The sequence below is a fragment of the Diaphorina citri genome, unplaced genomic scaffold, assembly GCF_000475195.1.
Source record: "Diaphorina citri unplaced genomic scaffold, Diaci psyllid genome assembly version 1.1 scaffold3550, whole genome shotgun sequence".
Classification (NCBI taxonomy): domain Eukaryota; kingdom Metazoa; phylum Arthropoda; class Insecta; order Hemiptera; family Psyllidae; genus Diaphorina; species Diaphorina citri.
In genome coordinates, this window is record NW_007380950.1 from 2,215 (window position 1) to 17,665 (window position 15,451).

Consider the following 15,451-nt stretch of genomic DNA (forward strand, 5'->3'; position numbering starts at 1 on the left):
GTAAAATCGAAAAATCAAATCAAGAATAATTTAAACAAATTAGGTAGGTACATAGGTACTGATCGAATAAACTACGGGCTAAATAATTCCCAGATTGTTACTTTCTATTACCAGGTATTTGCCCTGTTTAGACTGCAGGTGTAAAGGGACTTTTCAGTCTAATTCTGATAAACAGGGTACATAACTCTATACAATATACATATTCTATTTCAATATTTTCTGTATTTCAGGTTCAAGATAAGGAAGAGATTCACCAGTTGCTATGTATTCTGGATTTTAACAACATAAGGAAGCGTATGTCTGTAGTTCTGAAGCATGACAATCGAATTCGGCTCTATTGTAAAGGTAATGCCAACCACTCACTATTTTCTAGACCTGACAGGCGGACATCACTTGTACCTGACAGGTCTAATTAATAGTGAGTTTTTTTTCTCCTTTTTTTTAAGAGGTTTGACAGAGGGAACTGTAACTGCCGTCATGAAATCGAAGAGAGAAGGAAGACAGGATAGGAGAAAGCCAGCCGTTCCAGGAACGAACATTATCCATTTAGAATAAAATCCGCCCCCTGTTCGGGAGTCGAATCCGCGGCCTAGCGCTTACAAGGCAGACGCGCTACCAACCAAGCTAACTAGGCTGGCTTGAATTTGTGAAGAAGAAAAAAAAGGCAGGAATTTAGGTGTTTCAACTGTGTATTTGTTTTGTTCATTCAGGGGCGGACTCGGTCATCTATCAACGACTCCGTGCCAATCAGGACCGGCTCAAGATGAAAACAATGGACGATCTGAACAATTTCGCCTCGGACGGGCTTCGAACCCTCGTACTGGCGGTTCGAGACGTGGACGAGAACTTCTACAATCGCTGGAAACTCAAGCACAGCCAGATCGTAATGGAGAACGAGGTAATTTTATTAACTAAGAACAGTCACCAACTTCGGTGGTAGTCAGACTTCGATATACATTTTATTTTAGCTAAATCCCCTTTAGGGGTGAACTATTCATTTCTAAGTCACAACTTTGAGTCGGGGTTGTGTGTTTTTCTGTATTCTTACTCTAGTAATACCGCCACTGTTCGCTACTCGTTTTAAGTAGCTACTCTATTGTCCTTGGAAAGCTGTGTGCACTGGTAGACCTGACAGGCGGACATCACTTGTACCTGACAGGTCTAATTGATAGTGAGTTTTTTTTTTTCTTCTTTTTTTAAAGAGGTTTGACAGAGGGAACTGTAACTGCCGTCCCGAAATCGAAGAGAGAAGGAAGACAGGATAGGAGAAAGCCAGCCGCTCCAGGAACGAACATTATCCATTTAGAATAAAATCCGCCCCCTGTTCGGGAGTCGAACCCGCGGCCTAGCGCTTACAAGGCAGACGCGTTACCAACCAAGCTAACTAGGCTGGCTTGAATTTGTGAAGAAGAAAAAAAGGCAGGAATTTAGGTGTTTCAACTGTGTAATTTGTTTTGTTCATTCAGGGGCGGACTCAGTCATCTATCAACGACTCCGTGCCAATCAGGACCGGCTCAAGATGAAAACAATGGACGATCTGAACAATTTCGCCTCGGACGGCCTTCGAACCCTCGTACTGGCGGTTCGAGACGTGGACGAGAACTTCTACAATCGCTGGAAACTCAAGCACAGCCAGATCGTAATGGAGAACGAGGTAATTTTATTAACTAAGAACAGTCACGAACTTCGGTGGTAGTCAGTCTTCGGTACCTATACATTCTATTTTAGCTAAATCCCCTTTAGGGATGAACTATTCATTTCTAAGTCACAACTTTGAGTCGGGGTTGTGTTTTTTCTGTATTCTTACTCTAGTAATACCGCCACTGTTCGCTACTCGTTTTAAGTAGCTACTCTATTGTCCTTGGAAAGCTGTGTGCATCCCTTATTCCACAAGCACAGAACTGAAAAACTTCTACTCCGCCTCGAGTTTTTTTTATTATGTATTTATTATCAATTCAGATAAAAATAAGAATATAATATTTTTATCAAGACAATTGATTACGATTAAAAGTTTTTAAATAGGTGAGCTTTCGATGTCACTCAGGACATCATCTTCAGACCAAGATAGATGTTGACTCTATCGCAGTATTTATTATTTATTTATTTATTTTTAATTGGTGAGTGTTACATTAGGCTCGTGTGGTCTGTGTCGTAGCTTGCTCATCCCGTAGTATGCCTCTCGTGTCTAAATCCTGTACTTTCAGTATAAACAAGCTAATTCTATTCTATCCTATGTTCTAGATAGGTGAGGCGAAGGAGGAGAAGTTGAACCATTTGTACGATGAATTGGAGTCGGATTTAGACCTGGTGGGAGTAACAGCTATAGAAGATAAACTACAAGATGATGTTCCCAAGACTATTGCCAATCTATTACTAGCAGGTAAGATCTTTATTTTTTATTTTATTTATTTATTATTATTATTTTTTTTTTTCTTAAATAGTTTTGGTAGAAGGACCTGTTCTGTCTGACTGGAGGACTTTATACAAGGTGTTGCGTACACCTCCTTTTTCCTCACCTATACCTCCCTCCTATTGCCCGCTACAACGAGAACCGACGGAGCACGCCGAACCAACTTTAGTTATAATCCGACCACCGACTAAGACCCCCCTATCTCTATTTCACAAACCAAGGTTCACCTCAGTGTCAGACCCATTTGCTCCAAAGAAACGTCCCCAAAATAAGGGCATCCTTTACAGTCCTGTGCTCTCCCCAGAGTTACCGTTACACAAGGAGTAGACCAACTCAGTCTGAAATTTCCCTTGCTAACGAAATAATAATAATAATATAATAATATTGAAGTTTATTTTATACCACATAAACAATAAAATGTTCTTTTGGAATAAATCCCTTTAAGTACTAGAGTACTTTTAAAGTTTAGCGACCTTCCCTGTATTGCTAGTAGCGACCTTCCCTGTATTGCTAGTAGCGACCTTCCCTGTATAATATAAAAATAAATGAATATTTGTGCAAAATTTCAGTGACTTTGTTAGAAAACTCGACTCCTGATGAACGTAAACTCTTAAGAGCTTTTTAAAACTCGAGCCCTAAGTAACGAAATTATGAGGCCGAATAGCGGCCGAACCGTAGATTTCTCGAGATTCGTCCCAAGGAGACGTTTGATCTACATTTTATAAAGAACCTCTCTGCAAAGTTTGATCAACTTGGGCTGAAAACTAAAATCCTGAGAAAAGTGAACTTTTTCAAAACCAAAGTCCTGAATAACGACCGAAACGCGTTCCTCGAGGTTCGGTCCAACGAGACATTTGATCTACATTTTATAAAGAACCTTTCTGCAAAGTTTGATCGACTTGGTCCGAAAACTAAAGTCGTGAAAAAAATTAACTTTCTTGAGCTTTTTCAAAACTAAAGTCCTAAATAACGGCCAATCCTTGCATTTCTCGAGGTTTGGTCCAAGTCTACATTTTACAAGAACTTCACTTTCACTTTGTGTCACTTTTGGTAAGTAGGGACCTTCCCAGTAAAACTAGGTTATTTCTATAGGTGGGATTTAAGAAATTACAAACAAAAGGCGAAATTATTACCCAGGGCAATATCTGATTCAGATCAACTTTTAAAGCCTCGTATTGGTAATATTGGTATTGGTTTGGCAGGTATTGTTTTGGTGAAGTAAAATCTTGGAATGACATTAATTTCTATACTTTTTTCCCCCACAGGTACGCCCTGTTCTGCGGATTCTCGGCCCAAACGATTTTCGATCCGATGTACATCTCAGTATTCAATCTGTTCTATACGAGTCTGCCCATTCTTACCAACGCTGTCCTGGATCAGGATGTTAGTGATACTAACAGGTAGGAAAACGCATCCTTAGAATACCTACCTCGGTGGTGTAGTCAGGACCCAAGTTCGATCCCAGTCAAGGCATAGAAATTTATTCTCATTTCATTGAAAATTCGACGATATTAATCAGTCTGAGCGCACGAATACAGATACGACCTTTATCAACTTGTATTTGAAAATTTTCTTAAAGAACTCTTTTATAGTTCCTCTCTATCATTCAAACTGTGTGTATGTCTGTGTGTATGGAAAGTGATGGGTATGAGATCACCCATATCTCTACCTGTGCTGCTCCCATGTCTCATATGCCTACTCATACCCAGCTCTTACTATTAATTTTTTTTTTTTTTATTTTATTTTTCTTTTTCTTCTTACCTTCTTGTTTTATTATCATTTTCCTTTTATTACTGTTATCTCTTTTTTTTTTTTTTAATTAATCAGGGTGTTTATTTTGTAAAATGTACCCCCCATAATGTATCAAATATATGAGACCTTGGTTAGACTGCGGGGGAAAAGGGACTTTTCAGTCCTATCCCAGAATAATAATAATAATAATTTTGGGTTGTGAAATTACTTACACAAAGGGGTGGACCCTTTACTAAAGCTAACCGGGACTTCTTCAAATAATAATAATAGTTACACTACCCTTCTACTCCAATAAAATCTCCCCTTTCCAGGTTTCGGCCGTCTGATCACGAGTGGCAAGATTATGAAGCGTATGATACACCATCATGGTCCGTCCAATGGCCACGCCCATAATGGTGGCCCTGTGGCCTCCCCTATACTGTCAGTCCCTGATGATAAGGCCAGGGCCTCTACCAGCCATTCCTCTTGACAATCAGCCTCCACAGGTAACTAATAAAAGGGAATAGATCTCGGCCCTGTTGTCTTTCTTTATCCTTTACCTTGATCTTTATCCTTGGTGTGGTGGTGTACCAAAGATTTTTATCAGCATGGTGATATCCCTAATAATTAAGGATTTTTGTGGATATCACAGATCACAGCATTTCTAAGGCCAGCCACTCGCTATCAGGTAGAGCACGTACGGCTGAAAAGGTCCGTATTAAAAAAAAAGTCGATTAAATGCCAGCTTAGTTACATAGCTTGGTTGGTGGCGCGTCTGCCTTGTAAGCGCTAGGCCTTGGGTTCGATTCCCACCCGGGGGCGGGTTTTATCCTGAAGAGATAATATTCATTCTCGGAACGGCTGGCTTTCTCAGAGAAATGTTCCGCTCTCGACCAAAATTTTGAGTTTCGTTTATGTTTTTAGTTTGATAACTATGCAGCTAATAGGGAGCGCGCAGCGCGACCGTATTTTTATTATTTTCTACAAGTTTGGCCATGCCTTTTCTACAAGTTTGGCCATGCCTCGGGATGAACTAGCGGGATTCCGGAGCGAAGCGACGGAATTGAGCTAGTCTTATATTATAAAAACATAATAGCATATAATTATCATGGAGATTTCATTTTTCCAGTATCCGCTATCCCAAACTGTACACCCCGGGCATGCATAATCTTCTGTTTAACGAGCGAGAATTCGTCTACTGTTCTCTACACGGGTTCTACACTTCTGCTGTCATGTTCTTTGTCATCTACGGTAAGTAATTGAATTGGATTTCATAGTTCTTTTTTTCGTAGCGATGAAACAACTGCTACATTAGACGTATGTGGTCTGTGTCGTAGCATGCCCATCCCGTAGTATGTCTGTCATCAGATTGACGAGAAGCGACACAATACTTCCCAATTCCCATTTAGGTGCTAGGTCGACACGAGAACACCAGAAAGTAACCCGCTGAAATATTTGCAATCGAAAAGCGTGCAAATTTTTTTCGATGGTGGGATTCGAACCCGGGACCTTCTGCATGGCAAGCGCGTTATCACTGGGCTACCAGTGCCCTCATTATTGAATTTCTCCTTTCCAATAAGATAGTGAAATGATAGATACTATAAATATATGAGACCTTTTTTAGACTGCGGGAGTAAAGGGACTTTTCAGTCCCATCCCAGCAGGATAAACAAGGTATATTCTAATCTATTCTATTCTATTCTACTTTTATTATTAAACAAGTTCCGCCTATTTGTCAAGTGAAAACGTAGTATCTATCATTTCACTATCTTATTATCATGTTACTTGACGTGGTATCTCGTTTCTTCTTGCTATTCCAGGTACATTCATCCATGGTGTGTCCTCCAACGGGCGAACATTCTCAGACTACGTCTTCATGGCCACGGTGCTAGCGTTCATTTTGGTCGCTGTTGTAAGCGTACAAATTCTATTCGACACTCAATATTGGACCTACATCAACACTCTGTCCATGCTTGTGTCCATTGCGAGCTATTTTGTATTCACCTACGTGTTCAGGTAAGTAAAATATGATAGGGGTAAAAATGCGTCGAAATGTTTCGTGTAATATACACACTGGCGTGCTCAGGCCGGAACTTGGCCTGGCGCAATGCCGTGCGCCTAGATGTGTGTGAATAGCACACGACTTTCTATTACAGTATGAACTTTTCATTCTGATCGCTGTAGCGTACAAATTCTATTCGACACAGAGTTAACACAGTGTCAAGGTGTTTCTTTGGCGTCACCCATTTAATTTTTTAATTTACACAGGCCAGTATTTCTTAAAGTCTGGATTAACTCTCTGTGGTTAGATTTTTTTTTATTTAATTATTATTATTTTAATTTATTACAGTACTGGGTAAAATTGAGGGTTTTATCCTGAAGGGATAATATTCATTCTCGGAACGGCTGGCTTTCTCGTATCCTGTCTTCCTTCTCTCTTCGATTCCTGGACGATAAGACCTTAGCAGTTACAGTTCCCTCCATGAAACCTCTCAAAATTAATAAAAATCATTTATTGGTTAGGTTTATATTAGACATCCTATGTATTAACATTATTTCTTACCGTTTATTTGATTATGGATACTTTTATGGTCTTCACCCGACTCGAGTTTCGCCTACTTTTTAGGAGTTCAAATGAAGAATCCTAAAAAAGTATAAAAAGTCGGGTGAAGATAATAAAAATATCCATAATCATATAAGCGGTAAGCAATAATAATGATAATCATGTATGTATCTGTTACAGGAGTCCTCCCAAGTGACACAGCTAATGGAAACCCAGCTGACACAGACGGACAAGCAGCAAACGGACCTCCTGTAATTACGACATTCCTACCTTGATAAGTCTTTATCAACATCCATACGACCTTCAACCAAGGTGTGCAAATATTTAAATAATGATCCATTGATCATGATTTTGGGGAAAATGAGTTAACTCTGTATAGAAGGCATTAACCCTGTCTGCTAGAGTTAGAGTCTAGAGTAGTCTAGACTTACCTAATTAACAATTTTTTATCTAGACATAATTTACTTTCTATTTCAATTAATAGATAATAATTTTATTACTTTGTTGTTTTATTGAGGCAAGATTTTTTTTCCTCCAATATGAAAAAAAAAATCATTGAAAATACAATTCCTTAAATAGTAGACCGGCCGTGAGGGACTAGCGTTTCAAAAAAACGTCCACCCGCAAAGTCTTGTTAATATTTAGCATCCGGGCTAAATCGATAGCAAATGGGTAGGGGAACATTTTTAGGCCGGATACCATTGGCGGCCAGCTCCGCAAGTCGGACTGTTCCGCCAAAAAGCGCCGCCAAACTTGACTTTTTACATTTGACCAAATAACGCGAGAACCGTTTGTCTGACGAAAAATTGTACTCATGATGAAATGTAGAAAACAAAATTTCCTATAAGATGGATTCAACAGATTTACCGTCGGACACACTGAACCGCTTCTACGGGCGGTGCCGTTTTGGCGGAAAATTGCACTAAATTATATCTTTAAAACCAAGCCTCTAAATGAAAAAAGTAGTGGATAAAAGTTGTATTAATTCTCTATAAAATGACAGTAGATATAGTGAAACGATAACGCAGCATGGCCGGTCTACTAAAAATGTTAATACATTTTAATTAATGTACCTTCTACCTTTATCCAGTTGGTAGGTACCTATTATTAAATTTCACGAGGTAAATAGGTAAACACAGCTATTAAAGATAAACCGTGACAAATTTTTATGATTTACGAGTTACAGTCGTATAAAAACTCGTGTATTGTATCTTTCAGATATCATTCAGCGACAGTGTCCAAATTTTCATTTGTGCAAAATGGCGAAGACAGTTTTGGTCGCGCTGATACTTGCTAAGTTTTCAAGTAAGCCATTCCGCTCTGATAGTCACTTTTTACTTTCCTTATCCTATAGGAAGGAAAGTAATGTAATCGGGTCAAATTTTCGATGGTCAGTTTTTAGTGCCAAAACACGCATGGAGCTACTCATTGTAGAGGGCACCACTAGCGCTGAGGTGTCGAATGAGCTGAGAACGATGAGGGATAAGATACGCGCCAAGTTTGACAACACCGCGAACGGAACCGCGGAGAATGGTGAGTTTGGCAACGTTGTCTGTTTAGAATAAATCGAACTATTCCTTTTAAACTAGGCTGCTTATTCCTTTTAAACATATCAAAACTGAACTTTGGAAATCGTGTCTCAGGTGTATTCAGATCAAAATTTTGTGCTCTGGTAATAAAAACTGATATTTTTTAAAAGGTGGTTTTTTGGACGTTTCTTGGAAACGAAGCCGAAGTTAGGAAAATCACCCACAGAACCTTGTTGGAAATGATGAGATCTACCTACCCTGAGCCGTTGTCAGTGTTTTTCTGGCGCACCCTGTTTAATGAGGACCTGTGCTTTTCCTCTGGAGCATGATGAGAACCCTTTGAAACCTCCAGCTAACCAGGCTGGTTAAGGATTGGCTAGGTCTACTTCAAAGGTTACGTATTTTTTACAATTTTTTTGTTCTCAATCACATTTCAGGCACCGTTCACAAGAACGGCACCAAACTGAAATCCAACTCGATAGACGTGATTGATGACAAGGACCTGAGTATAGTTACGTTTAACGAAGACACGACGATCATTAACGAGCACACCAATGTCCCGAATGGAAAGGCGAACATGGCCGAGGTCGATTCGTTTGCCCTCGTCATACAAGGTGAGTTAAAAGGCTTACCAAAATTAATCAAAATGGGATCGACTTCACTCAGTGGTGGTAAAAGTCAATAGGTTTAACGTGATTGTAGGTATATATAAATTTTAAAAGACAAATGAGATTCGACATTCAACTAAAGAAAGTTTGGTGAGCTTTCGGGAATACTCAGATTCCCATCGTCAGACCAAGTTCGCGAGAGAGGTGTTGACTCTACGAGCGCTGGAGTTGAAGTGACTGTATATGTATCTTCTAATTTTTTTTTTTTTTTTTTTTTTTGTGACGGCGGTTTTACCCTTTATTTGGCTAAAAGCTACCCGCCTAGTCATTTGAGTGGGGCCGGGATTAACCTTACCCAGCCTGAGGGGGTCCGGGGGAAGTAGCTTGCGATTGCCGAGATGGTCACCCATTTGGATGTACAGCTTTCTTTATAACTTCAGTAACCAACCTCAGTGGTGCAGTTGTTAACGCGTTCGACTTGGATCTGGAGGTTGGTGGTTCGAGTCCAAGTGAAGTCATAAAATTTAGCGTAGTGCATTAAGCAGGAACGACATTTGTGACGAGCATTTATGCTTAACACAATTAAAATTCCTCCTCCTAAATTAATTTTCACGACATAATACGATAAAATGGTACTGGTTCGTTTCTACTGAGACGACTTACTTGTTTACAAATGGAAAATTGACTTGCTTACTTCAACAATGAAAAACATATCCAAGGGGATATAGCTTTATTGATAAATGAGTGCTTCATATAAGGGTGCAAAAGTACGTAGAAAATTTGACAAGATGTATGTATAACTGTATTGCTCTTGATTTTATATGATAAATAATGGAGGAGTTGTAATTGAGAAAATATTATTAATAAAAGGTCGATCCTACGTAAAAAGTTGTGAAAAATCCAAATCTGAGGTCAAAACTCCGAAAAAGTAACTTTAAAAGGTCGAAAATTCAATTTTTAACCGCTGTGCCAATGAAAAAGTAAAGAGTTGTGACGTCAGATGTTACGTCAAAACGCGCAGAAACGCTTGCGCACAAACAAACGAAGCGGGAGTCATAAATTATAACGTCATCGCCTATGGGAGTGTATGCCGTGACGTCAAACTTTACGATTTACCGGTATTTTTTAAATCGATTAATCTCGGTATCTAGAAGTCGTAGAAGAAAAAGAAAAATTCCCTTGGTCCTCATTTTTCCTGCTCTATGACTTTGAAACATCACCCAAGGTCCTTAAGACCGGACCTTATATTGGGAATAAAGGAAGAACGAGCTCTAGTCTTGATTTTAAATCATTACATCAAAGTAAAATCGAAAAATCAAATCAAAAATAATAATAAACTGAATATTGAACAAATTAGGTAGGTACATAGGTACTGATCGAATGAACTACGGGCTAAATAATTCCCGGAGGGACGGGCTCAGCTTGTTCCTCTCGCATTCGCATCCCAATATTTCCTTACAATGTCATTGCTGGTTTCCAAGACAGGACAGAAGTTTACGTCTGAAGAGTTAATAGGAGGCATTTAAGGAACATAAAAGACAGATAGGAGAGTCTTTGGAAATCAATTGAAATAGCAGCCTAGCGCTTACAAGGCAGACGCGCTACCAACCAAGCCAACTAGGCTAGCTTCAAGGCCCTTTTTTTTATCATTGAGACTAGTGAGTCTACAGCTCATTTTAAAATGCTTGAATTCCCCTTGCTAAATATGTATATAGCAAAGGTTGAGTGTGAAGGGGATTCAGTCGTAAAATTTGTAGCCAAAAAAATATAAGCCAAAAGCAATCATCCTAGTTGGGGCTGATCGAGAGGCAGACGAAAAACGCCGACCCCGTCTGTACACAGGAAAAGGCGAAGAAGAACAAGAAGAGTGTTGCCAAAGTTACTTACCTCAGATTGGTGGGAAAGATCTCCGTGATGAGACAGTCGAGGGCAGCGTTGCCACAGCTGATCACAGAACTAAAGATGGCGGACACGATCAGGTTCTGTCGTTTACTTCGCACGAACCCCATCACGATCGCGCAGATACCTGACGTTATCGTACTGAATACTGGAATAGAACAGAATAAAATAGAATAGAAATAAAAGATAGTACTAATAGTATAAAATCTAATAACAACAACTTGAGCCTTTTTAAATAAAGTCCGTCCATCCAAAGCTGCAGCGTTGGTGGGCGATTGGAAGGGGCCAGGATGGGTTGAGATTCTACAAATCTAGGAAAAAACCCAATTTGAGTCGCATCCAATTTCTCACCTAGAAAGAATTGTCTGCCCAGAGTGTCCATGCCCACGACAGCTATCACGTTGGATGGTACTGCAGCCGCCACGGTTATGAAAGACTCGAGGAACACACCACTCTCGATCTTATCTGAGCAGAGTTTGGCGTGTGAGTGAGACCCGGTGTTTACCACAAAGTCCGTCACCTGAAAAAGAAGAGACAAAACCATTTAGATAGGTTTGAAAGAGGGAACTGTAACTGCTATCTTATCGTCCCGAAATGTAAGAGAGAGAAAGGACAGGATAGGACAAAGCCGGCCGTTCTGAGAACGAACATTATCCGTTCAACACAAACATAATGTTAGGATCAGATCTGGAAAAACTGGAAAAGTCATGGAATCTGAAAATCGGCCAAAAAGTCATGGAAAATCTTGAAAATTTAAATAAAACCTGGAAAAGTCATGGAATCTGAAAATCGGCCAAAAAGTTATGGAAAAAACAATACATGGAAAATCTTGAAAATTTAAATAAAACCTGGAAAAGTCATGGAATTTGTCACCCGGTCAAAAATTAAAAATGTTCAAATTAAATATCAAGTTTTTTTTTTTTCGAAAAACGGCCTGCGGCGCATTCCCTCTCATATTCCTTGACGTTCTGCATATTGCATATTTTATTGAAATTAAGGGGTAATCTTACTGTTTTTTAAGTACTTCCGCCCCCTAATTTTCTGGAAAAGTCATGGAATTTCATTCCGGGTAAAGCATAGGTATAAACCCTGTCAAAGTTTTCCTATAATATTGTAGGTAATTTCGTTCATGATAGCCACACTACTATGTCATGTGAGCTCACGTAACGTGAGTGTTTCTACCTTGAATTATTTTATTTCAAAATCCGAACCATTTATTCAAACTCATTTCGTGTGTCAAACGTACAATCTTTTATTTCTCCTTTCCAATAAGATAGTGAAATGATAGATACTATAAATATATGAGACCTTTTTTAGACTGCGGGAGTAAAGGGACTTTTCAGTCCCATCCCAGCAGGATAAACAAGGTATATTCTAATCTATTCTATTCTATTCTACTTTTATTATTAAACAAGTTCCGCCTATTTGTCAAGTGAAAACGTAGTATCTATCATTTCACTATCTTATTATCATGTTACTTGATGTGGTATCTCGTTTCTTCTTTCTATTCCAGGTACATTCATCCATGGTGTGTCCTCCAACGGGCGAACATTCTCAGACTACGTCTTCATGGCCACGGTGCTAGCGTTCATACAATCTTTTATTTTATTCATACTTTTTACTGGTGTTTCAAAGGTTTACTATTTATTTATTTAAAAAAAAAAAAAAAATCATCTATTTACTTTAGTAGATTTAATAGCTTAGCTTGTAATCAGTTTTTCTCCGGGTTCAAAACCACATGTTGTCCGGATGTTAATTTTAACATATGATTGTTAGGTGGATGTTTGGTTTGGTGAATATTCGCCGATGTTTGAGACAAGGCAGACACGCTACTCTCCAAACCAACTATCATAGGCTAAGTTTTATGTTTTAATTTAGCAAAATTAATAAGGGGTAACTGTAACAATTCTGTCTGAGAAGTATGTTGTGTTGTTTTGGCAAGCCAAACTTTAGGCAGTCCGTCAATAAATTTCATTGGTGTAGCTTGTAATCAGTTTTTCTCCGGGTTCAAAATCACATGTTGCCCGGATGTTCATTTTAACATAATTATGATTGTTAGGTGGATGTTTGGTTTGGTGAATATTCGCCGATGTTTGGGACAAGGCAGACACGCTACTCTCCAAACCAACTAGGCTAAGTTTTATGTTTTAATTTGGCAAAATTAATAGGGGGTAACTGTAACAATTCTGTCTGAGAAGTATGTTGTGTTGTTTTGGCAAGCCAAACTTTAGGCAGTCCGTCAATAAATTTCATTGGTTGTTTCTCTCTTGGGAGAGTACCTAATTCTTTTTCCGCCCAAATGTTCAATGCTTTAATATTTACACTACAAATTACTATCACGTCTTAAATTTGGTGTACCTATAATCTATATATATAAAAGATTTATAGATATATGTAATTATTATAATTTTAATTTTTACTTTCTATTTATCAATATTTATCATTTTATCTACATTATTCTACATATTTCTACGAGTGAGTAGGTATTGTGTGTGAATAGCACACGACTTTCTATTACAGTATGAACTTTTCATTCTGGTCGCTGTAGCGTACAAATTCTATTCGACACTCAATATTGGACCTATATCAACACACTGTCCATTTTACACAGGCCAGTATTTCTTAAACTCTGGATTAAGATTTATTTTTTATTTAATTATTATTGTTATTAAAAAAAAAAAATATTATGGTGGGTGGTAAGATTGGGCATTAAAAATTTAAATAAAATATCGTACCTCTTGCATATTTCCAGCGTTCTACTCAAGGATACCTTCATCATCTCTCTGAAGCGAGCTATGACAGATCCCAACTTCTGGCTATGTGTTTTAGTTATCATAGTTCTGGACATTCTACCAGTCATCTCACGGCGATTCTATCTATTCCTCGTACACCCTACGCTGTCTAATAGGTAAGTTGTTGGGCCCTAGAGCTTAAGGCCCGTTCCCACTTGGAAAAAAAAATCGTGTCGTCCGTAAGTGGGAACAGTTATTTAAATTACATTGCCTACAAGGCCATTTTGTGTCTTTCGGTAAGAAAAACAATAATAATAATAAATAAATATAAATTACAATGCCTACAGGACATTCAGAAGAAAGAAAAAAATCGGATGAATCTCATGACAGATGGGAACGGACCTTTAGTTGGTAGCAAAAATAACATACTCCTTTCTTCCTGGGAACGGTCTAAATGACTTTAAGGCAATTTTGTAGTTATATTCTCGAACTTTGGTTCTGCATAAATAAAAGAGTATGAGTTAAACTCAAACCGAGTCTAAACTCCGAATGTGGCCCCGGCCATGAATGGCTTTTTTTTACCTAAACTTTTTTATGTCCCTGAAGTAATGTCCAATATATCTGGTTCCAGGGCCCTAATGGGAAGAGGGAGAGGTTAGGTTTTAGTGGGTCTGGATGTCCCGGTAACGATTCTATCTATTCCTCGTACACCCTACGCTGTCTAATAGGTAAGTGCTGTGCATGACTTGTCACTAATTAAGGAGCGCGGTAGCACTCCGCCCCGCCAAGTCAAAACAGTTTGACAGTCCTAAATTAGTGATACAATAAGTTAGGATTGCCAACCCACCTAATAGATAAGTTATATGACTTGACTTGGGCTCGAACTGCCAACCTACAGATCCGAAGTCCAACGCGTTAACCACTACACTACTGCCGTTGGTGTTTGGGCAATTGGGCATAGTCTAAGAGAATCTTTACAACCGCTTGTAAAATAAGATAGTTCTATCTTATGTTTACTTTTACATAGACCCCAGTCCAAATTGAAAATTAATAGAGAAGTCGATTTTTCTTTTCCCCAAACCAGGATAATGCTTCAGCTAAATTCAAAGTCCAACACACATTTCGTGTTAAAGTCAAGTCTTATATTAATTTATCGAGGTGTATTGAGTGGTGCTACTAAACAGATACGGTTCGTTCTCGGAACGGCTTGCTTTCTCCTATCCTGTCTTCCTTCTCTCTTTGATTTCGGGACGAAAAGATCTTAGCAGTTAAGTAGTTACAGGTCCCTGAAGTCTTTAGTGACGGGGTTTCACCCTCCATTCGGGTGACAAGCTATCCGCCTACTCACATTAACCTCTATCAAACCTCTTTAAAAAAGAAAGTATAATTCCTTTAACTCACATATGTAGTTCGTTCAATAAAACTCATTCGGATCGGTTTCCCCACTGTCCAATAGGATTCGTCTTAAGCAAAGGATACTGAAGACCGGTTCCAGCGTGGAGTTGGACTCAGGACAATATGGATCTCAGGCCAATAAGAGACCAAGACGATCCATACGATCTGGCTACGCCTTCGCTCACCAGGAAGGTAAGCCACTTTATAGCACATTTATTTATTTACATACACAATAAACTTGACCATTGTACGATGTACCTTCTATATTAATATATCATGTACTACTATGGGCAAATAAAACATATTCTACTCTGCAAACGGGTGGACCCTTTACCAACAGCAGTCTTCTTCACAAAAGTCCTTAGCTTTACCCACATCTAATAAACCTAGTGGACTAGAATATACCCTGTTTACTGTTTAAACTGTCAGAATGAGACTGAAAAGTGCCTTTACTACCGCAGTCTAACCAAATCTTGTGTAGGTATTTGGTTAAATTTGATTAAAAAAAAAAAAAAAAAAAAAAAAAAAAAATGTTTGGGAAAAACGATCATGAATATCATGGTATTCTTCCTTCTCTCTTCGAT

The 15,451-nt window shown here is 38.7% G+C and overlaps 1 protein-coding gene across 1 annotated transcript; it reads left to right on the forward strand.

The window, feature by feature from the left end:
- Nucleotides 1-230: 230 nt before the first annotated feature.
- On the forward strand, nt 231-15,074 carry LOC103520378 (probable phospholipid-transporting ATPase IM; the record flags this gene model as incomplete). The annotated part of the gene is made up of 10 exons (XM_026831520.1): nt 231-345; nt 711-875; nt 1,467-1,654; nt 2,242-2,380; nt 2,643-2,733; nt 3,676-3,810; nt 5,271-5,392; nt 5,962-6,157; nt 13,493-13,648; nt 14,929-15,074. Coding segments are annotated over 10 exons (1,453 nt in total), but the record flags the coding sequence as incomplete, so codon positions are not given.
- Between the last annotated feature and the right edge of the window lie 377 nt (nt 15,075-15,451).